Raw genomic sequence first — 22713 nt, 5'->3', positions numbered from 1 at the left:
GGAGGAAAAGAAAGGCACTGTTTCTGAGTGCCACACATCCAAGTTCTTTCACTATGCTGATTTTACAATAGGACAAAATCAAATTCCTGCAGTAAATATTGTTATTTTTTTAGTGCTTGCTCCAAATACTGTTCTCATTATTCACTTACACCCCTTGCTGATCTACTTATTTACCTGTCTCTCTCTTACATCCACATGCACGTGCATAGCAAATTCATCCCCAGACAACTTCTCCCCCATCCTGCCAACAGCTCGTCATATCAACACAACAGCACTGAAAGAGGATTTTTTAAACTATATTCTAAAATATGAAGCCAGTATTTTGACAGTGACACATCATAAGCATCAATGTGCAGGAGCACTTTAATGAGAATGTGAGGCATAATCTGCTTCAGCATTCTCCCATTCCAGTGGAAAACAAATTTTCCCCTTCCCCTCCCTTTTCCTCTTCCCTTTCACTTTCCCCTATCTCTTCCCTTCATTTCCCTTCCCTTCCTTCACTCCCACCTTTACTCCCTCCTTCACTCTTTCACTCCCTCCTTCCCTGCCCCACCCCCTCCTCTGGCTACAGCTATGACACTCCCCGTGCAGGCAGAATTCAAGCCTTTCATGTGGTGCAGTCCCTTCTGTCTGGCAGTCTTTCTTGACATGAAAAGGTTTCTCTGTGATTTGTAAGCTGTTAAAATACAGCAAAAACACTGTCTGATTATTTGAAGATAAAATCCAGGCTGGGTCACACATTTCTATTGCAATGCTCAGTCTACTTTAAATTGATGAGTTGAGGGAATATTGGAGGATTTTTATTCTCAGTAGTCGTGACAGGAGGATGAGGGAGGTGGGAGTGAAAGCTCAATCCGTTCTGAGCAGCTTTCCCTCCAGTTCTGCTGAAGGTGTCTCTGAGTTGTTCATCACTGCAGATCCAGTGCCTACAGGCTTGGTTTGAACTTGCTTTTCTTATCACCACCATTATTCTCAGAAATGTTGAATCATTAAAATTATCTTGGAGAAAAAGTTATTTCTGATAAAGAACCCTTGATCTCAGTTCCTGTTCCCACCCTCTGCACTAAGGCACATGCAGGAGACAAACACAGCCACTCTCTCCTCCAGGCCTCTCTCTCTAGAAACTGAGACCTTCAATTTTGCACTTTTATTGTGCTCTGAACCTTCAGGCAAAGTAAGAGTCTCTCTCGGAGAAGCAGATCTGCATGTCACTGGATGTGCGGAGGGGCTGACCAATAAGCTTAGGACCTAAGGTTAAGTTAAACTCATCTTCCTTCAACTTTTGACTGGCACAGAATTTGGCTGTCTCCAGGGATGCATTCCAGCAACCCTCTTCTCTCTCCTTCTCTTCCCATAGGTGGCTTATCTGTGGAAGGAGACAGGGATGCTTTTCATCAGATATGAGAGAGTGCAGCAGGTAGGTGTGTAGGAGAGCAAGAGGCTGTGCACGGTGCCTGTATAGACAGTACAAGGACTGCGTGGGTGGGCAGAGGGTGGTGAGGGTGTGCAGCTGTCAGAGGGCAAAGGCATGTCTGCAGAACTTCTGACAGAATGTCCTACTGCCTGGGCACCTCCTGTCCAGATCAAAGCCTTTCCCAGACACCTGCTGTTGTGCAAAGGTGCCCTGCAAACCCATGGAAGTTTTGAACCTGTAGAGACCTGCAAATATTTCATTGCCTCAGATGGTGGTTCCATCAAGGGCAGCTTTGGGGCATCAGGGAGACACACTGAAACCTCACCTTGCCCCCTCTCACCTACATCGAAGGAAAGAGGGATTCTCTGAGGGATGGAGCAGGCAGACATTCCTCCGCTCTCTCCATGGGACTTGTCGGGACCTCAGAGCCCCAAGTACACCCTTATTCTCCCCAGGACTCAGGGTCGTGCTCGGAATGAGGCGGAGGGACCCGCAGGAGGTGCGGGTTCTGAAGGGACAGCTCTGGGTGGTGCTGAAGGAACAGATCCGGCAGTGACAGGGCCGGGGCAGAGGCAGGGGCAGGGACAAGGCCAACGGGAACACGAGCAGGGATAGCAACGGGGACACAGAGACACGAGCGGGGCAAGTGACAGGGGAGGGAACACGGGCAATAGCAGGGACATGGGCAGGGACTGGGAGAGGGACGGGGCAGAGACACTGGCAGGGACACGGGCAGGGGAAGCGACCAGAGACGGTCAGAGACGGGGAAAGGAGAGCACTGGACAAGAACAAGACTGAGGAGGGAGACAGAGAGAGAAACGGAGAGGGAGACAGAGGACTAAGGCTGAAAAGCATACGGACAGGGAGAGGAGTCAGGGCAGGAGACATACAGACACAGGGCAGGGTCATAGAGAGGAGGGACAAGCGACAAGGCCAAACTGAGAGACACAGAAAAAAAGCAGGAGGGGAGAGGATCGGGGAGACGCCGGTCTGTGCTGCGGCTCGGGTGCCGGGGGAGTCTCGGCATGGCCGGGAGCTTCTGCCGCGGCGGACGAGAGCGGCGGCTCCACCGGCGCCAGACAAGGCGGTACCGGGCTGCATCCCGAGAAGCCCAGGGAGAAGGGGTTTGCGGGGTGAAGGTGCAGCCCCCAGCGCTGCGGGGCTGAGGCGAGCCCGAGCCCCCCGGGGCCGGCGGGTGTCTGCAGACACGGCAGCACTGGGGATCCCCTGGGAGTGCTCGGGGTGTCGGGGTACCTATACCACCACCCAGCTTAGCTCCCCGTTCGGTTCGGTGTCCCGGGCTTTCCTGTGACCTGGCTATGCAGGCTGAACCTCTGGGCCAGGGGTGCCCTCCAAGCCAGCAGAGATGCTCCGTCCCCAGCCGGAGCCGTGGCTGCGGGTGAGGGGCCGCCCCGACTCGGTAGCCCAGCTCCGCAGGTTGCATCCGGACAGCACTTGACCAGCTGTTTTGTGCATTTTGTAATTTCCTGCAGAGCAGGGCAGCGGTCATAAAGGCAATCTGTAGATCCGTGGCATTAAAGGATAAATTAGAGCAGTGGATTTGATCCGTATTGCAGTGGATTAGAGCAACCTCTCCCCCCTCCCCGTCTCCTCCTCCCCCCCCCCCCCTTCCCCTCCCTGCTTTCGATTCACTCCCCCCTCCTCCAGCACCACCTTCTTTTCCTCTCATGCAATACCAAAACTGACCCTGCCTGGCAGACAGACTCAGCTAGGCGAGCAGAGAGCGGTGCCCACATCGCCGGCACACCGCGGGAGCCGGCTCTCCCCTCCAGCCTCCGCGGCCCCTCCGGGGGCATCGCCGCTGCAAGTTCCTTGGAGGCAGACGCCGGGGCCGGGGTGCCTCTTCCGGGAGTCGGGAAGCGGTCGCTCCCAAGGGTTGTCCCTTTGCCCCTGCCCGGCCGGGGACGAGGGGAGGCGGCGAGGGAGAGCGGCCCCCGAAGGGCACTTCCCGGAGGCAGAGGGGCCGGGACCCGGCAGGAAATGGAAGGATGAAGTGTGCAGTCGGAGCGGTGATGTTCTTTCTCTCCTTGCTTTCCCCTGCAGGAACGTAATCCGCAATGCTAATTCTTAGGTTGCTCAATATTGTCGCTCCAGCCTACTTCTTGTGCATCTCCCTAGTGACCTTCGTCCTCCAGATCTTTCTCTTCATCCCCAGCATGTTCAGAGACCCTTCCACAACCCCACTTCTCTCTCCTGCTCTGCTGCATGGGGCCCTCTTCCTCTTCCTCTCAGCTAATGCCCTGGGCAACTACATCCTTGTGATCCAGAACTCCCCAGAGGACTTGGGCAAGGGCTTAAACTTGGGCGAAGGTGCTGAAGTGGTGTCAGACTGGCTGGATGGAAGCAGGTCCCCTGGCTCAGCCTTGCCCAGCACCCACTTCTGTAGACTGTGTTCCAGAGTCACTCAGAGGCATGACCACCACTGTTTCTTCACAGGGAACTGCATTGGGAGCAGGAACATGCGAAACTTCATCATGTTCTGCCTCTACACCTCCCTGGCTTGCCTCAGCTCCCTGGTAGCAGGCATGGCTTACATTTCTGCTGCACTCTCCATGTCCTTTGAGAACCCGCTGGCCTTCCTCACTCTTCTGCCTCACTCCATCAGCCAATTCTTCTCAGGTAAGGATTCCTCCTCAGAGATGAGGAACGTCTTTCTCCTCTAGGGCTCCTGTGATTGTGGGTGACATGATCTTCCCCAGATAGCTGTTTGTGGGAGGCAATAGTGAAATGGGAAGAAATGGAAATGGGAAAGAGGGAGAATTGGCTGTGTTGAACAAAATCCCTTTAGTCTCTCAAAGGACTTTGTTTCACCTGAAATAGAGGCTGGAATGCACTCCAAGTTACAGCGACAGCCCGATTCCTTATGCATCAGGCTCTGCTAAATGCCTCGTAACAAGCTTGGGGTTATGTAGACAAGGGCTACCTGTCATGCCAAGAGTGTGTTGCAATTTGACAGAGCAGGTAGATTTCACTCCTTGTACACTCCTTGTGAGGAAAATCTTTTGCCTGTCCTACAGGCAGTTGGAGCATCTGTAGGTTTTCATATCCTACGTGTCCACAGTTTCCCTGTAGACCAGCAGAAATAGTCTCTTCATCCAGATCCATTCACACCCTCTAGTCTCATCCACCTCCTGCTTCCTCACAGCACAAACTGACTGAGATCTTGCCATCCTTCCAGCACAGGAGAACTGGGGCTCAGGCAACAGAAACCAAGAGAGGGGTTATTGCAACATGATTAGCCACTTCTCTTGTGACCTCAGTCTGGGACACAGGTCCACAGAGAATCAGGGGAGATTCTTTTTGCCTGCTCTTTGCAAGAGCTCCACAGCAAAAGCAAATTTCTCTTTCTCATTGCTCCCATCCCTTACCCTTCCTTCTGCTTCTCCCCTTTACATTTCTCCCTGCCTTTCCATACATCTCCACAACCCTTATCCTTCCCTTGATTGACAGGCAGCTGAATATGAGCCAGCAATGTGCCCAGGTGGCCAAGAAGGCCAATGGCTTGTATCAGAAATTGTGTGACTAGCAGGACTAGGGAAGTAATACTGCCCCTGTACTCGGCACTGGTATACTTGGCACTACTGCCCACCTCAAGTACAGTATTCAGGCTTGGGCATCTCAATACAACAAGGACATTGAGTTGTTGGAGAAAGTCCAAAAAAGGGCAACAAAGCTGATGAGGGGTTTGGAAAACATCCCTTGTGAGAAGCAACTGAGGAGATTGAGGCTACATAGTCTGGGGAAAAGGAAGCTGAAGGGAGACCCTATCACTCTTTACAAATACCTTAAAGGAGGTTGTAGTGAGAGTCGGGTTGGTCTCTTCTCACTGGTGACAGGTGACAGGACAAGGGAAATGGCTTCAAGTTGTGTCAGGAGAAATTTAGGTTGGATATCAGGAGAAAGTTCTTTACAGAAAGGGTTGTTAAGCACTGTAACAGGCTCCCCAGTGAGGTGTTTGAGTCTTCATCCCTGAATGTGTTTAAAAATTGCCTGGATGTGGTGCCTGGGGACATGGTTTAGTGGTGGGTCATCAGGAATAGTATAATAGGGTTAGGATAAGGCTGGACTTGATGATCTTGAAGGTCTTTTCCAGCCTGAGCAATCCTATGATTCTATGATTCCCCTTCCTGATTGTGCTCCCATGACTCTTCCTCTGCTCTTCCAGCCTTGCCTTTCAACACACCTTCAAACTCTCCACTCACAACCCTTTCTCTGTCCAAATGCAAGAGCTATATAAAACCAGGTCTCAGAGGAGGTACTACACAGACAGCCTGGAATGTTATTCTGCCCTGCAAGTGACTGCAGAAAAAATGCCATTTCCCCCCCCCCATGCAAGTCATACCTCTCACATTTAGATCAGCTTTTGTTAGAGTAAAATAGTTATCCCATATATTTCAGCTTTGCAGATTTAGCTGAGCTCTGTAGAAAGGGCCTGGAAATCTGTTCTTGTTCATGCACTCTCCCCAGAATTGTTGGTTATGATCTGAGTGTGGAATCTCTGCTGCTGGGGATACAGGAGCCAGAGAGGTCCCAGATTGCTTTTCAGATTCTAGGCTGGGTTTGCAGTGTTGCCATCTGAAAACAAACAAGTATCTCTCTACTCGGCAAATTAGGAGATTTTTCATGGTAATCACTGAGAGACAATAAACACAAAATCCTACCATGGCATTTTTATGGAGTAATTTTTCCAAGTGGAAGAGTTTTTTTAATAATGTTGCACAATCTTCACCAGCATTAAAAACACTGGGAATTATATTCCCCTGTGCCTAAGCTCTGCTCAGCACAGCAGCCTGGGAAAGGGAGCAGGGATGTGGGAGGAGATTATCAAGGAATTAGTTCTCTCTCTCTGACTCTGTGGGCACATCTGCACTGAGCTTGGCCCCGGCATATGTTTGAAGAGCCACTGAAGTGCCTCAGCTCTGGTGTTAGCAACTGCAGTGCCAGAGACAGCATGTGGGCTGTGTTTAAGTGGAACACAACAGGGCTGGGTGCAGGGCTGGAAGCTGGGCTCAGAACACCCTTGAGAGGCAGCAGCTCCCAGCAGCTACCACCCAACCTCCAGCTCATTTGGGCTGAGAACTGCTGCCTCATACAGCAGTATGTTGGCATGTGGCATCTTGGTTGAATGACAGGAAAGGCCTACTGGGTTTCTACCAGGACATTTAACTTCCATTTCAAGAAGGAAAAACGTAGCTGGAATAGTTACCTGGAAGGGTTCTCCAACCAGTGTTTTTCAGCTAACATAACTATTACTTAAACGTTGTTGTAGGATCCAAACAGAGCCTTACTATAGCATGGAAAAACTTGTCCTTTCTTCTTCTCCAGCATGGCCTCTGCACTGGAAGAGGAGTAAAGGGGGATGACAGGTGCATCTGCTGGTCTTATGCTAAAAAAGAAGAATTTATTGCTTTCATGATAGGAAAATTTTCAGTTGGCTTGTTCTGCCCAGACTGTGCTCATACACATTTTAGGATCTGACCCAGAGTCTACAATTTCAGCCTGAGATTCAGCCTTTCTGGCATAGATAAAATATGGCAATAAGCCTGAGATCACACCAGGTCAGTTAGAGCAAAAGTGAATCTGCAACTAGAATGAACTGTGGTGATGAGGTACAAAATGAGATTACTTTTGTAAATGCAGGTCAGGTTGGATCCACAAAAAAAAAAAAACTATAGAAAATGTTTTATGTTGGTAACCTGGATAAAAGGTTAAAAGAAAACATGTATCTGGAAAGCAAGGCTCAGAGATGCTTGATCTTTGCAATGGGAAACAAGGGTAATTACTTACTTTATGGTGAATTTCAGCAGCTCATCAAAATAAAGCTTACAGACACTTTGCAAAGGCTTTAAAGAAAACAGCTGTCTTTCTCTATATCCCATCTTAATATCAGCTGTAGGAAAGAACAAACGTCTGTCACACTCTGCTCCAGCAAAAAAGGGAGAGAGAAGCCCACATTTAGCTCGGGGCTTTCTACCTGATAGGTTAAGTTAATCCAACAGAATTGGTATGAGGATTTGTCATCATCCTACAGGGCTTGCTCCTCCCTTGCTGTATTGCATATGAAGCCCACTGAGCTGAATGGGATCTAATGAGAAGGGAAAGATAACACTGCATTTAGGAAGGAAACCAAATTACTCCAGTGCCTTTTTTCAAGTAAGGACAATCTCTGAAAGCTCAAGGCTGTAGTCAGTGTCCTTACAAATCATCCTCACAGGGGCCTGGTAGCTGAGAGCGAAGTTTGACGTGATGGTCGTGGGTCAGCACCAACACCTCACAGCACTGCCAGCTGGAGAAGCTGGGATTCAGAGACTGCAAAACCAGATAACACCGTCTAATCCAGCCTTCTGTATAAGAGAAGAAAGACACACTTAGCCAGACACTCCTGAATTTAACTTAAAACCTGAAGCAACCAGGTACTTGTTTAAGGCAGCACACCTCTGCTGTCCGTGTAATCCCTGCTCTGTCAGGATTGCTCTTGAAGGGTCTTAGAGTGACCAGAGCTTTCACCTGCCTGAGACTGTCTGCCTCATGGTCTTCCAGAGGGATGTGAGCATGTGAGAGCTTTATCATTTTTAAACCTTTCAGGAACCGATGAGGAGGTATTAGCTTTTTAAACCAGAATGGACACACATCCAATTTTCTTTGTGTGCCTGTGTAAATAATATACCTTTGTTTAATAATATGCTGATATACAGAAACATGTGTGTACCCATTCATGTGCACACATAGAGAGTGTTATTTTAATGGGTTTAGATCTGCTTGCACACTTAAAGGTCATTCAATGATACCTGCTATTATACTAATATTTTCTAGGAGTTAAAAAATCATTGTAGACGAAAGGGTTCACAGAATATTTTTATTTAAATATATTCAGCACAAATGTATACAACAAAAACTGTTGAATTAGAAGCTTCAGACCTACAAAATATTTTGAGTATTCTATCAGGTTTAAAAAGAGAATTTGGATTGGAGTTTGGAAAGTTTTCTGTTTCTTGCATTCATATGAAAACTGCCTTTACTCAATGACAGAATAGCCATTACTAATTTTTTTAAACATATTTTATGTATATATACTATATATATAGAGAGAGAGTGAGAGAGAGAGAAATCCCACATCTTTCTGCCTACTATTAATGCACACAGTAAGGCTTCAGGAAGAATCTCCATGCTGTAGGACTCACATCTGTTTTCCAAAGGAACCTAGAAATCTTACGTTCAGTGTGATGAGCAGGTAGTTGCATTAACCATACTTCAAAATACTCCTGAAATCCTATAGACATGCTTTACTTATGGCTGAATTTTACTCTATAATCTAGATTCTTGGATTAAAAATGAAGGGAGAAGAATATGGAGACCATTATTATTATTATTATTATTATAGTATTTCCCCTGCAAGGTCCATTGCATCAGATGCTACAAAGGAAACATTTTTACTCAGTTAGAGCAACCAGCCTGTCTTGCTTCTAACTCCCCTCTTGTGGCCAAAGAATAGAGACAGCTTGCTGATTCTTGAGCCTGAGTGCTACAGTGGCATGTGAGGTGTGTCTAAACCCTTTTTTTTGTTGTCCTCCCTACCTCCTGGACTCGGTCTGCAGGAGCTCTCCTTAGCTCTGAGATGTTTGTCATCCTCATGCTCTACCTCTGGCTTGGGATTGGACTGGCCTGTGCTGGCTTCTGCTGCCACCAGATGCTGCTGATCCTGCGTGGGCAGACACGGTACCAGGTGCGGAAAGGGATGGTGGTACGAGTCCGGCCCTGGAGGGAGAACCTGCAGGAGGTCTTTGGCAAGAGGTGGCTGCTTGGACTTCTCATCCCTGTGCGAAACGTGGGATGTGACCACCGCAGTCAGAAAGAGAAATAAAATCCTCGGGCATGTGTGTGTATTCCATGCACACAACACCTACCCTGTTCTCTCCCACTGTCTCCTGAATCACTAAAGAGCTGGACTACTCCATCTCTTGGGATTGCGGCCTCTATAGAGGAAAGGACTGGCTATCAAAGGGAATAAATTTAGCATATTAACAAGGAGATCACAGACCATGTAGATGAAGAGGTACTGCAGCTTAGTAGTCACATCACTGCACCTGTGAAAGTGGCAACAGTATTTGAACTAGCAGAAAACTTAGTCAGACCCTCCTGTGGCTTCCAGCCTGATTCCTCCAGCCTCCAGCTCCAGTAGCTACCCTACATAGTCTCTAACAAATGGCAGTAGGAGTTTCCAGAAAGCCAGGGCTGTTGCGGTAGACTGTACGGTGTCTGTTCCTTGGGAAAGTTTTACAGGTGCCTTTTTGGCTGTTATGTTCTTGAGTTATCGTCACAGCACAGAAAAGCCTTTAATGACAGAACTGCAATGCAATCAAGCTGCCCTGGGAGCAGGAGCAGGCTATACAGCAGGTAAAGCTCTCCACTGGCTAGAAAATTAGGAGGAAAATACAGCAAAATTCAGAATTTCTCATTTCTGTCCTTCATCTGCTTCCTATGCAATGATACATCAGGACTGCAACTTATTTTTAGCAATCCTTTGCCCAGTGACACAGGCGAAGCTGCCCTTCTGACAGGGAGCAGCAAGCAGATAAATCATGATCAAATGGAGGCACAAGGAGAAGAAATTGCAGAGGTGAATGAAAAGGCTGTGTTTGAGAAGCTTGCTGGTGAGGCAGCCTATGTGTGCCTGTGAGGGGGAAGTGTGGACACACAGCAAGCTGCCAGAAGGGTGCCAAGCGTCCTGATGATGTATCTGAGCCCTGATGAATCACCATGTCACTGGGAGCACCTGCACCATTAGTGCTGTGAAGAGTTCAAAATCCCAGAAGACAGGGAGGTTTCCCAGTCGGTCAGGACACTTCCCTTTGCACTAAAAGAAACAGACAAATGTTTACCTCAGACATCCCTGCCACACCACATTTATAGGCTCCACAGGGCAATTCCCTCTTGCATTGCTGCAGAGGGGTAAATTCATCCATGTTATAACTCCATTAAGGAGGTTAATGGAATTACTACAGGGATTAATCAGTCTAATGTGTCAGTTGTTTTCTAGCCACTGCAACAGCCCATGAGATCAGTGCTGAGATCCTATGCTAATAGGTGCCTTAAGAAAGGATACCATGACATCTCTACCAGGATCATAGCACTGAATTCCCCAGCAGCTGCAACAAGAACCCTCTGTTTTGGCAAACTGCATTATCCTGTGCTGGCTGAATAGGAATCCATTGCTTCTATTTAATAGGCTGGGGAGTATGCTGTCAAGCCGTGAAAAATGTCATTTCTTCCTCAGAATTGCTCTCAGTTCATCCTAGGTAGGGAAATGAACCTACTTTCATCCTTGTGTTTCTCATGAGCCAGAAGAGAGGCACTCATTCCTACAAGCTTTGTAAGCATCTTTCGCTGCTTCTCACTTGCATACACATTTGTATCAGTAACAAAGTCTATTGTGATGAGAAGAATAACTATGAAAGTATAATGTAAAAACCCTTAGTTGGATAATTAAAACATAGGATATATATGTCCTTCCACATTATGTGTGCTAGCATGAATGCACTGCTGTTTCCATGTGCAATATTCTGTATTTTCACCAACAGTGAACAATAAAAAGTGTTCTGTTTTTTATGTGAGATGTATTGTGCTTTTTGACAGTTCATTAGCTGTCTCTCTGCATTTGTTACAGCATACACATGGACATATTGAAGGAAACAGGATTGGTCTATTGGCTTTGCCAGTAATTCATCATACGACTTTGGATATGTCCTTCACCCTTCCTACTTTATTGTAATTACCAATCTAAAAATGGATCTAATAAACAACTTGCAGACCCATTCTAATTTCTATTTTAAAATTACACTATCAACCTCCATTGAAACCTACAGGAAAACTGAGCTATTATCGTCACCCACAAACAGCATCTTGATGTAAATTATTCCGTATTGGCACAGTGGCATCAAGGTGAGCAGACAGTCACCTTGTCTCTGGAACTGGAGCCAGCACCTTGTGCTATACACCTCACCTTGGAAGGGTTCCCAGAATTATTCTTATTTCACAGACTGGTTGATGCAACTCCTTTTTTGTATATGTCTAAAGGCAACAAGCTCCCAAAATTTCAGACAGGAGCTTCCTCACATCAGCAGAAATTATGGTTTGACAGGTACACCCTCTGCTTTTGGCATTTGATTGATACTGCAGTTTCAGGCAGTTCACAGCACTGGGTGCCTGCTGCCACACTGCCTCAGGCTATGAGCTTCTTGGGGCTGCATGCTGAGAAGGGCACAACCAAGTCAGAGTTTCAGTGGGCCATTCTGCAAGGACAGTCCCCAGGCAGCACGACAGGATTAGTTGTCCATGAAGCCTGTTGCCTCTTCATGCCAGTTTTGGATGATGTCTGGCCCCTGTGTCAGAATCACAGCTGTCTGCCTTCTCCACCAAGCCTTGGATCTTGCTGAAGCAGAGAGAGATCTCAGCTTGAGTAGCTGTAACACAGTTCTGCACAATTGTTTGTTTTATCTGACACTCATGTTTCTGGCTGTAAATTTTTGCATCGCCATTTTGTGCAGATAAATGGTTCCTCTGCAGCAAACTACTGGATTTCAGCAGTAATGGCAGGACTTTGAGATGGATACAGCCATTATAATGATGATCCTCAGGGACAAAAAGCTATAAAAATGTAACATTAGACTGACTCTATATATTGGCTTGCATGGCCTGCCCAGTCTGGGGTAGAGTAGTGGTAAAAATTGGGAACAGCTCTTTAATTATCCATCTGCCCTGACATCCCTTCCCTGTCATACCTGTGCGTCTGCTTACAGAAATCCTTGGCAAGAAAACACACCAGGCCTCAAAAGCTGTGAGCAGAATCCTTGCTCTCAGTTATGATTGAACTAAGTGAAGGCTGAGCTCAATGGCAATGTCATATATTTTATGATTTCAATAAATTCAAACCTATTCAACAGCTCTAAAATTTCATATGGATGAATAATAAAAGCTTTTAATTTTCTATGCTTAGAAAGCTTTTGTTTATTATTCGCATTTTATTAGATATCAGCTGCATTAGCAAATATATTTTGGAACGTGATTTCTTTTGACAATGTCTAAATATTTATAAATGTTTTTTAAAATAAAAGGGTTCTCTGGCTTTAGAAAATCCGATGAGCATAATTTCTTTTCTGATAATGCTTGTGACTGAAGTAAAAGCTCTCTGTTGCTTAAGAGCTTGCAGAAAAAATATAGACCTTTGCTTAGAGGCTTGTCTATTTCAAGTGTGGCTACTTGGAAAAATTGTGCTAAATCCACTGTCTCAGAGTTCTTTGCAATGGCAATATGGAGCAAATTAGGTGATGAAACTGTGAAGTAAACTGGAAGAAGTATGTTCTTAAGTATAGTAAGAATCTCATACAAAATAAGAAGTTGATAGTTTTCCTCTTCATAATACATTATTGGGCAGCCCTCAAGGCCTGCATGCAAAAGGTCTTCATTGGATATCCTCAAAAGATATAGAGTTAAAACATGGAGAGTCTCAAGTAATAAGTTACAGGGAATATATGTGAAAAGATAATGCAAAACAGCATTTGTCTTGCTTAGGAAATAAGGGAGATTATCACAGTCTAAAAATACATGCAAGGAGACAGAATAAATGGATGAGGAGACTCATTAACTGTAAGAAGATATAGCTGAAGGAGGACAGGCAGTCCTGAACTGAGAGAAAGAAAAGCTGAGGTCAGAGCCCGGGGCATCTATGTTTAAAAGTTAGAAAAGAGCAATCAGCGAAAGCAGTTCCTGTGAGAGCAGAAGTGATTTGGTGTTGGTAGGGGTGAGGCACTGGGAGCCACCAGGTGGTAGGAGGCAGGACAACAGAATTCAAGTTATCTTAATGGATTGTTGACACAAAGAAAGCCCAGACTGAGAAAACTCATTGCTAATCACTTTCTGCACAAAAAACCCTCACAGCCCAGCAGGGCCAATAGGGTTTTTCTCTACTGAGCAGCAAGTGATGTGTTATAAGCAGGAGGGTCATGTGTAGACATCATAGGTAGCAATGGCAGACTCCATACTGTTCTATTGAAGTTATTTAAAGATTAGCCAGAACTATCATGTTGGAGTAGAGCAATTACCTACTTGTGCAATATAAATAAAAGGAGAAGAAAATTTAAAGCATATGTCAAGTCTCTGTGCCCTTCTATATATATAACTAATGGAAAGACATATTAAAGAACAGTAAGATGTTTTCTAATAACTACATGTCCATATATACTTTTCTAGCTCTTTTCCAGAAAGCCAGGGGAATAAGGAGTCCTTGGAGATTACATCAAAAGTCAGCAAATATAGACCAATTAGTGTTTCGGTCATCTTATCGAGCTGTTCAGCCAGCAGCCTTGTCTTCATCACACCAAAGAAGTGTTTGCATTGGTTGTCCAACTGAATTTAGCTGGGAAGTGATGTCAGAGCTCAGGCAGGCCAGTCCCATGTCTCTTAAGGCTTCTGGAGCCAGGATCTAGCCTCCCCAGGTGTTAACATAAAAACCCCAAGTTCTAAAGTACCTGTGTCATACACTGCACAGTGCTTCATTTAATATGTTGTCAGACACCTTAATGATAGTTACAGAATAGCAATCACTTAAAGAAAATGGAGCATGTTGATCAGTTTTCTTCAAAACGCGTAAAGCAGCAGATGGCAATAGCAAGCTCTGCATATGAAAGAGAAAGGTCACCTTGTGATTAACAGGGACAGGAAAGTTTCATTTGTCTGCTATTGATTTTCTAAATACTGCTATTGTATCTACCTTGATCTTGAATAGTTATCAACTTGGATTTCCTGTGATCACTGCACATCCATCAGCTGAGGGGAATGCACAGCCTCTGACATGTATCCCAGCTGTTTTGCTCATTATATCTTTACCACCAACCATTCCCAGATTCCCATAATTGTTATCGTGCCTGACTGGAAAATTTCCATTAGATTACAGGTCTTTCAGCTGCTTGTGCTGGATAAAAAAAGATGAAAACATGAACCTATGTATGAATATAGACTGCTGAAAATATAGACTGGTTTGCCACAGCTACACCTTTAAGAATCTTATATACTTACTGGGAAAAGGGGTTAACACAGTGGACCCACTTCAGGTTGTCCTAGGAGTTAATAAGCAGCTGCTGAATGCAGCCTTGTCACAGAGACTGTTATCAAGGAATGATGTTATCATCCAGAGCCACTTCAGACACAGATGAGCTTTATGGTCAGTGACAGGAAAAAAAAAAATCCAGCATCATCAACCAGGACCTCTAATGGTTTATGATTGCTGGAAGCAAATCACTGACCAGTATAACATAAGCAGTAGATTTAAAAGTGAACTGCCAATGTCAAACAGGTCCACAAAGTCCAGATACTGAGAAAGATGCTTTGAGAAGAACTTATAAATAACATTACCTAAAAGAGAAGTTATCATTTAGTAAATGAAGGTCAAGCTCAATGGTAATGTTAGAAATTCTATATCTATACAATGGGTCTAAAGTTTTATACGGAGCCAAGATCAATATTTTGAGCAATAGCAGTACCTTGAACACTTGGAGAACCTGTCTCTCTACTGAACTACTTAGCTCTTTACTAATCTTCACTGAGTTTGATATTCAAGTCTGTTCCAAGATGTTCTCTCAAAATATACAGTGCTTAGTTAAATAAGAGTGGTTTATACAATACTGAAGACTTCCCAGGTCCTCCCAGTAGCATATATGGATACCATGATTTTCTGCTCCCGAGGACACCTGTAACACTCAGTGAGATGGATTTATTTGAAAAGACCTGACTAATCCAAGTTTATTAAACTGAAAAAAATTTGACTGAGATTTTGGAAGTGTTATTGTCAAGGCAAAGAATTATTCTTTCACTCTTCAAGTCACAGTATGAAGTGTAAAAAAAACCTCTTTGGGACTCATCTAACCATGTCTCTAAACTAGTATGCACTAGACTGCAATTTTATGAATGCTTTAGCTGCCTTCTTTTATATTTCCATTGTCACTGACCACCCAAGGAAATAAGCCAGTTTGTGAATATGAAGCCATGAAAGATGGCACAAGGAAATCAAAGGAGTGACTGCAGAAAGCAAAAGGTGTCAACAGGCTATCAGTGTTAGAGTTCATGGAGAGTTCACGGAGACTTCAATATCTTCAATAGCTTCTGGAAACAAAGGTCCAGTTGAAATGTCAAATCAAACTATAAGACTCAGGTTTTGGCTCCCAGGTTTTCCAAGTATATGAATTCAACCCACTGTCACCTCAGATCACTCCATTGCTCCAGACTAGTCAGGTGTTTCAGAAATTTGTCTATATAATCAATAGAGTTGGCAGGCACAGTCAGTCTGGGCAGAACCAATGTCCTATAGCAAGAGATTCCATCAGCTCAGAAAGAAAGGTGACTGTACAAGCTGCCAACAGAACACTAAACACCCTTAACTCATACTAGGATCTTTCATGCAACAAACAAGCTTTCTAACAGCTCTGGATTTGAAGTAGAAGAAATTCTGTAGTCAGACTGGTGATAACCACCACAACTCTCCCTTTGACAGTCTCTTTTTGGCTTTGTGTACTGATGACTCCATATGAACTAACTTGGCTAAAAGTTTTTCAGCATCATCCAATCAGCTACTGGCATCTGCAGGGAAAGGATGAATTTCAGTGGGAGCTCACTAGGATATTCATTATGTTGATGGGAAAAGAGTAGAAAAGTGTGGAATATTTGAAGGAGTGTGCCAGCACAGCCTACAAATTATAAGCATGATAGACAAACTCAATATGAGCCTTCAAAACAAGATGGCAGCATTTCAGGCTGCTGCTGAACTTGAAGCAAAAACAAACAAACAAAAAACAAACAAACAACAATAAACCTTTTCCACTGTGCTCTCATGAACTAAAGACATGGACTATTATATTCAACTTTGCCTTCATTAGTCAAACCATACAGAGTCCACAAAAAAGCCATGCATGATTAAGAAACAGAGAAATGGATTTTTAAGGGGAGAAAAAAATTTGCCTAGCTTGGGTAACTGCAGCCAAAGTGGATGTGTGGAAAATGTGGCAAACATCCATGTATTTTGGAGAGTGGGAGAAATAATTCTTGTTGGATAAACAAGCATCAACTAGAAATAGGAGTTCAATTTAAGAAAAGGAAATTACATGTTAATGTTTCTTGAAATACTTCCAAACAGTAGTTATTTCACTGTCAGCCTGTAGAATAAGGTTAGTTAGAATAAGAGAAGCTGAAATCTTCACATCTAGGAAGCTGCAGAAGTGAACAGGGTAAAGCACAGTCAAGAGGGAACTGCTGCCTGTTGCTGGGAAACAGTAAGGAAAAAAAAACCAGAGAGGCTCCCACTTTTTACCTAGGCATTTGCTCAAGCTTAAGCCAAGAGGAACTAGATACTGGTCATAATCACCTGGGATTTATTTATATTATTATGATTCTTTGCTTTTCTGCATTGCACTTCTTGCCACCTCAGCTGGGTTCAAAATATTTCTTAGTAACAGTGCTTTATTCAAGAGACATAACATGAAATACAAAGAGTTGTGCAAACAAAGTAATTATACATAGGTGATCTGTGTTGAAAGAAGCACAAAGCAGTGTTTTTGCCTTCACTTTAGAAGCATGGGACTAGAGCATGTGATTCCCATGTGGCTTCTCTTTGTAAATGCTACAAAAAAGCATTTCCCACAGTAAAGATTGACATGATGGCAGAGAACTTCACCACTCTATGTCTCTAAAGTAGTCTTCTGTTAAGTGATGAATTGCAATGGTATTTCTCAGCATTTCACTATGATACTTCTGTGTATATGTAAACTGAAGAAAACGTGTTTATATTTCTATTTCATTTTTTTTAACCTTAAAATGAACAGTTAGGTATGTTAGCTTTCTGAAACACAGCCTTCATACAGTTTGTAGAAATAAAGAACTTCTGGAAATGTCATGATTCTTAAATAGAGTAGTTACATAAATACATGCAAACTTAGATGTCATAATAGATATAAGATCACTTTTGAATGCTGACATACATTTATGATATTCTTTCTTTTTCTTCTTAACTCTTGCTCCAACTCCCCCTCCATCCAAACCTAATACAGGGAAGAAAAATTGATAAAACATAGCAGGTCACATAGAAAAGATTTATGTGGAAGGACTGGGAGACCTTCACAGTATTTGAGAAGTACCAAAGAGGAGAAAGTAGACATTTCATTAACTCAGCTATTATTATTTATGAATCAACTAGAATGACCTTTTTATACTTGTTTGATAAAATTTACTTACTGAAACCCTAGTGGAAATGTAACTAATACATAATTTAAGTTTACAGCAAAAGCCTAAAATTAAAGTTTACATTTAGGTCGGGGTGTCAGGAAGCTCAACGGATTTTTACTCCCATAGGAAGTTCCTGAGGCATTAGAATCATTACTCTGGAAGTCAGAATTCTCCAGCACTACATTAGAGAAAGTGAACCTTTTGCAGTGAGCTAGCAAAGTGTCAAATCTTTTAAAAAATATAAATTCTTGGAGGAATTCTCAAACACTTGGATTATATAGGTGCACAAATAGCAAAACTGTGCCCCTAAAGTTTCTACAAGGCATACAAAAATTTAAGTCATTAACACAGTAGTACAGATTACAAGCCTTCTGAGAGAAATATACATCCTCATTCTATCTCGAAAGTCAGCCCTTGCAAATCCTATGTTCTGATCTTTTCTACTTTGGGCTTTAACAAATCCCAATGTCTCCCCAATAAAATTGTGTGAACTTTGTAAATACACACAAGAAAGCAGGCAGAAGCTCCATGGATTAAGAGACAATAAAGAAAATAGTCCTACTAGATGCAGAGCACTGTAGCTCAGTCCAGGAAAACCAGATTCAAGTATATTCTTCAAGCATAGACATTAGTGACATAACTCCAGGTGCGATGCTCACACTGGTCACACCCTTCATTTTACTCCTGCATTACTCAGTTTTGTTGGGCACACCGCAATCCTTAGTATCTTCCAGGAACGCATAAAGGTATTTTCCTGGTTTCCAATAGTGTAACTTTTCAGATACAGAAACGTGACATTTGATAAGCCTCCAGGCTTTTGACCCTAGTTTCACACCTTGCATTACTACAGTTAGATGAACAGGTTTACATGTTGGAGAGGAAAATTTCATACATGGGTGTATATTAATACAGGAGTGGGGGCAAGACAGATGTCTGCTTACACCACAAAAAGGATCTTTTTGTGCCTTCACTGCAGCCAGCTAACACTTTCTCCATTCCCCTAGTCTTCTCAACCGTAAGATATAAAAATTCCCTGGATAGGAACAGAAGTAGATTTTAGTCCCCTATACTCATTCTGCTCATGGTTTTTCAAACCATAAGGAGCCAGTCTCTATACTCAGTTGTGGAATTACATTAGGGGAAATTAATCCAATGAGTATATAGTTTAATTTATTAAGGTGAAATAAAATAGGTTAGTATAATCTCACAGATGCTCAGCCTTTACAAAATCCAGCATCAGACCCATGACAGCCCACAGCCATGGCTTGTAATAAATACCAACATTGCAATTCTTACACAAGAGGCTTAAAGGACTTCATGATAGGGAACAAGTATTGCTTTTCCCATTTTACAGCTGAGAAGATCAAAGTGCCTTCTCTAAGGTGAGACAAGGAACAGAGCTTGGGGACATCTCAGTTCCAACTGTTTGCTATTGTTTCAAGTATTTCATACATCAGTAGGAATGCTGTTGCCAGGTGCTTTTGAGGTGGGTGCAAGTTGTAGAACTAAAGCTACAAATTTAAGTTTACAGCATACATTTTGGCTGGAAGAAAGAGAAGGAGAGAAGAGCAAGAACTCCAGGAAAGAAGCAAGTCTCCACCACCAAGATACATTTCATCTTATACATCTAGATCAAACAGGAAAAAAACAATCTTTGCTGTTAAAAACACAGTGTTCAAATTTTAAAATGAAACCTGGAAAATAGATTTAGGACACTGTGTGTATGGTTACCTTAAAATTTACTTTCAGGCATCCATGAAAAAATCTGTGGTTCTCTGTTCTCTTTCTTTGCCTTTGCTCTCTTTTACTAACAGCTGCCACCTACTTATGAAATTAATTTTGTGGAATTAACTTCATCTTTTTCCACTTTCTTCCCCTCAAAGACCAAGTCCTCACTCAATTCTCTCATTTTATCTTTTACCTGATGTTCAGACTGTGGAAAAGGAATGGAAAATCACAGTATCTTGACAATAGTGTATGATTTAAAATTAACATTTTGTCATGCCAAGGAAATACTGAACGTCAACAGCAATTACTAAAAGAAGATTGAGAGCTGATATTAACATGTCATAAATATCACATGTACATCAAGATCTTTTTTGACTTAATAATAAAGAGACCAGGTCAGAAGCATATGTTAAATATATTAGTGCTAATGGTACTTGTTGGACATTAAGTGTGATCACAATTGCCAATATCAATTTTGTGCCATTATGTGAGTTCAGGTTAGAGCAGTTCTGACCTGGAGCTTGGGTGCCATGGAAATGTATGAGAAGACTCCAAGAAGAAATGAATGCCTAACAGAAAAAAATTCACACAAATAGAGACTTATTTTTAGTCTTCTATTTTGAAGGGCCCCAAAATGGATGCAGTAACCCATACAATTCTGTGATTTATTGAAAAATGATGTGTTAAGGACTGATCTTGCATCAGAACAGGGTGTGATAAATTACAAAAGCATGCCTGAGCTAAGCTGTGGAAAACAATGGGGCAATCCCCACACTCACGTGAGATGCAGGCAGTGGCCTGTTACTGTTATTATTTTTTAAGAGGTAGTAGTGAATCTTTACAGTGCTACAGAGAGCTTGGTTGTTACTGAACCAAGTGCCAGAACAGTAAGAGGAAGTAAGCATGAGGGTATTCCTCTTGAAGTGTTCACCCATGTATAAAGAGATGTTATAATGACATGGAACAGGAAAAGTGATATCAGGGAGTAATCAATCTTTCCCCCGGAACTTCAGGATTTTTATTTTATTAGCATACATCTGTTTCTCACCCAACTAAGCTCACTGATGAACTAACTCCTTTTACATCAGATGGCTGTAGAGTCTCAGGCTGGCAGGTGTTTAGGTGCTGAAGAGGCAATGGAATTTGAAAAAAAAGCATGTCTTAGAAACTTCAATAAAGCTTCCCAAAACATAGCTGGCCTCAGGATCAGGCAGAGGCCACTCATCATGCTGCTTCACCTAACACCACTCTTCTAAGTTTGGCTGTGGAAAAGATGTTACAGGGTAACACACACAAAGGCAAGCTTTATCCTTGCATCCCAGCCTTTCAAAGAAATCGACCCATAGGCTTTGGCTTTGAGGTGCATGTCCAGACTGCCCAGCTTGGTTTTAAACTCCTAGAAACTAGTCAGGGCCATTGGTGTATCTGTGCACAAACACCCAGCTCTGAACAGCATCACCTAACTACAACAAACTCTACCCAAACATTGCCACTGCAGACCACAAGCACTCAGTGCAGTTCACTGCTGTGCTCTGTTCCAATCTGTGCTGCTGCAGCTCCCATTATACATCTGGAGGTATTTCAGTATTTAGATTACTATCTTCAAGCTCAGGCTTGCCTCCCTTGCACAACTAGTGTGGTAACAAATGTTGCTCTAATTCCTTCTGGCCATTTCTCAAACAATTGATGTTAGGAACCTGCTTTCACTCAGAAAACACTACTGTTCAAGGATGCTGTAAGCATGGTCAGTAATAGGTTGAACACTGAGAGCCAATTTCACTTGATGAATACTATTCTATTCTGACTTCCAAGCATGTTTGGACATGTTGTACAGCACTACCATTTGTGTGGGAGACAATATGTAGAAAGAATACAAAACACTAGGCATAGTTAACATTCACTCTGGGTAAACAGCTTTCCTACTCTCTACTCATACTTCCAACTTTCCACATGAAACATGGCTCATCTCATAAAATAGTCATTGAACTCTGTCTCTGGCAAATGTTGAGCAAGGCCCATCTGGTGATGTTTTGTATCAAACAACACCCTTAGTATTTTTTCAATTGGAATTTTTAGGGGTATGGTGAAAAACGGTATTTGTACACATTGAGTTAGCAGTTTTCACAGGAGATGCTGCTTTATCCCCACTTACTCAGGAGTCCTCCATTACTGTCCTCCTTCAAATGATTGAGCAGTTTTGGCTGTCTATGAGAGCTTCTGCTTCTTCAGCATGTGATGGAACCACTCATCAAAGCTGGGGTTCTGCTTCCTGTGCAGGCAATGCAAAACAATCCAGAAGAAGATGAAGGTAAGTGGAATAACATCTGCCACCCCCACAGAGCAGACTATTTCCATAGTGCTTGAGATTCACTGAAAAATGAATACTATGACTAATGTCACAAGACACTAAGCTTCCAGCCAAAACACATATGCTAAAAACAGGGGAGTTTGTCATTGAAAACACAAAGTTTTCAAGCTGTCTTACCTATTAAAAAAATTAGAATTGGTTTTCTGTCTTGTTTTCTGTTACTGGATTTCTTATTCCTGCTAAATATAAGTGGCTTAAAAAAAAAAACCCACCCTTATTGCTGTGGAAAAAGGCAAGATCACCTAAGTGGGCCTGGTAAGAGGCATTCCAGTTCCATTAAACTAACTCAATTACCTTAATCACAAGAAGAAAACAATGAAGAATTTGATGAAACTCTTTCTGGCCCTGAAAAGCCCACTTGCTCCATTTCTTAAAATGTACAGGCTGCAGAAGAAATCTTTATGCTGGCAGCACTCCATTTCAAGATGGAAATTATATTGTTGCAGTGCAGAACACTTAAAGCATTTCATAAAATTTTCTGTTGAACAATTAAAAAAAAAGCCAGATGTATTCCTCTTGCATAAAGATTGCAGCTTGATTTCCACTTCAAAAAGTAATTCAGGACATTTTAAACAATGGTTATTAAACATTTTAAAGTCAGCAAGTTTGAATAAGTTGTGATTTAAATTTAACAGAAGCTAACCAAGAAGCTCTCTGGACCACTAATACTATTTTCATTAATTTCAGACCACTGAGAAAGATTTCAGAATAATATTTATACTTCTGATGGTTTAACACGTGCCACACGGCACAAAATCAAGCCAGAATTAAACACAATAAACTGGATGGTGTGAAATGCATTCCAGCCATGGTTTCTGAGCTGATACAGAGCTCTATTAAATGCTGTCTTCTACTCTTATTTTGAAAATGCTATAAAGTTGGTTCTTGACTGTAACATTAATATTATTTTAAATAA

At 42.9% G+C, this 22713-nt stretch overlaps 1 protein-coding gene across 1 annotated transcript; it reads left to right on the top strand.

Moving 5' to 3' along the window:
• Positions 1-3492: 3492 nt before the first annotated feature.
• ZDHHC22 (zinc finger DHHC-type containing 22) lies at positions 3493-9296 on the top strand. Its single transcript, XM_008505196.2, has 2 exons — positions 3493-4054; positions 9031-9296. Exons 1-2 carry the CDS (start codon positions 3493-3495, stop codon positions 9294-9296), a joined length of 828 nt encoding a protein of 275 aa, XP_008503418.1.
• Positions 9297-22713: the final 13417 nt, after the last annotated feature.

This window comes from Calypte anna, chromosome 5A (assembly GCF_003957555.1).
Source record: "Calypte anna isolate BGI_N300 chromosome 5A, bCalAnn1_v1.p, whole genome shotgun sequence".
NCBI lineage: Eukaryota > Metazoa > Chordata > Aves > Apodiformes > Trochilidae > Calypte > Calypte anna.
The sequence above is the reverse complement of the archived record's forward strand: the minus strand, read 5'-3'. Positions and strand labels throughout refer to the sequence as shown.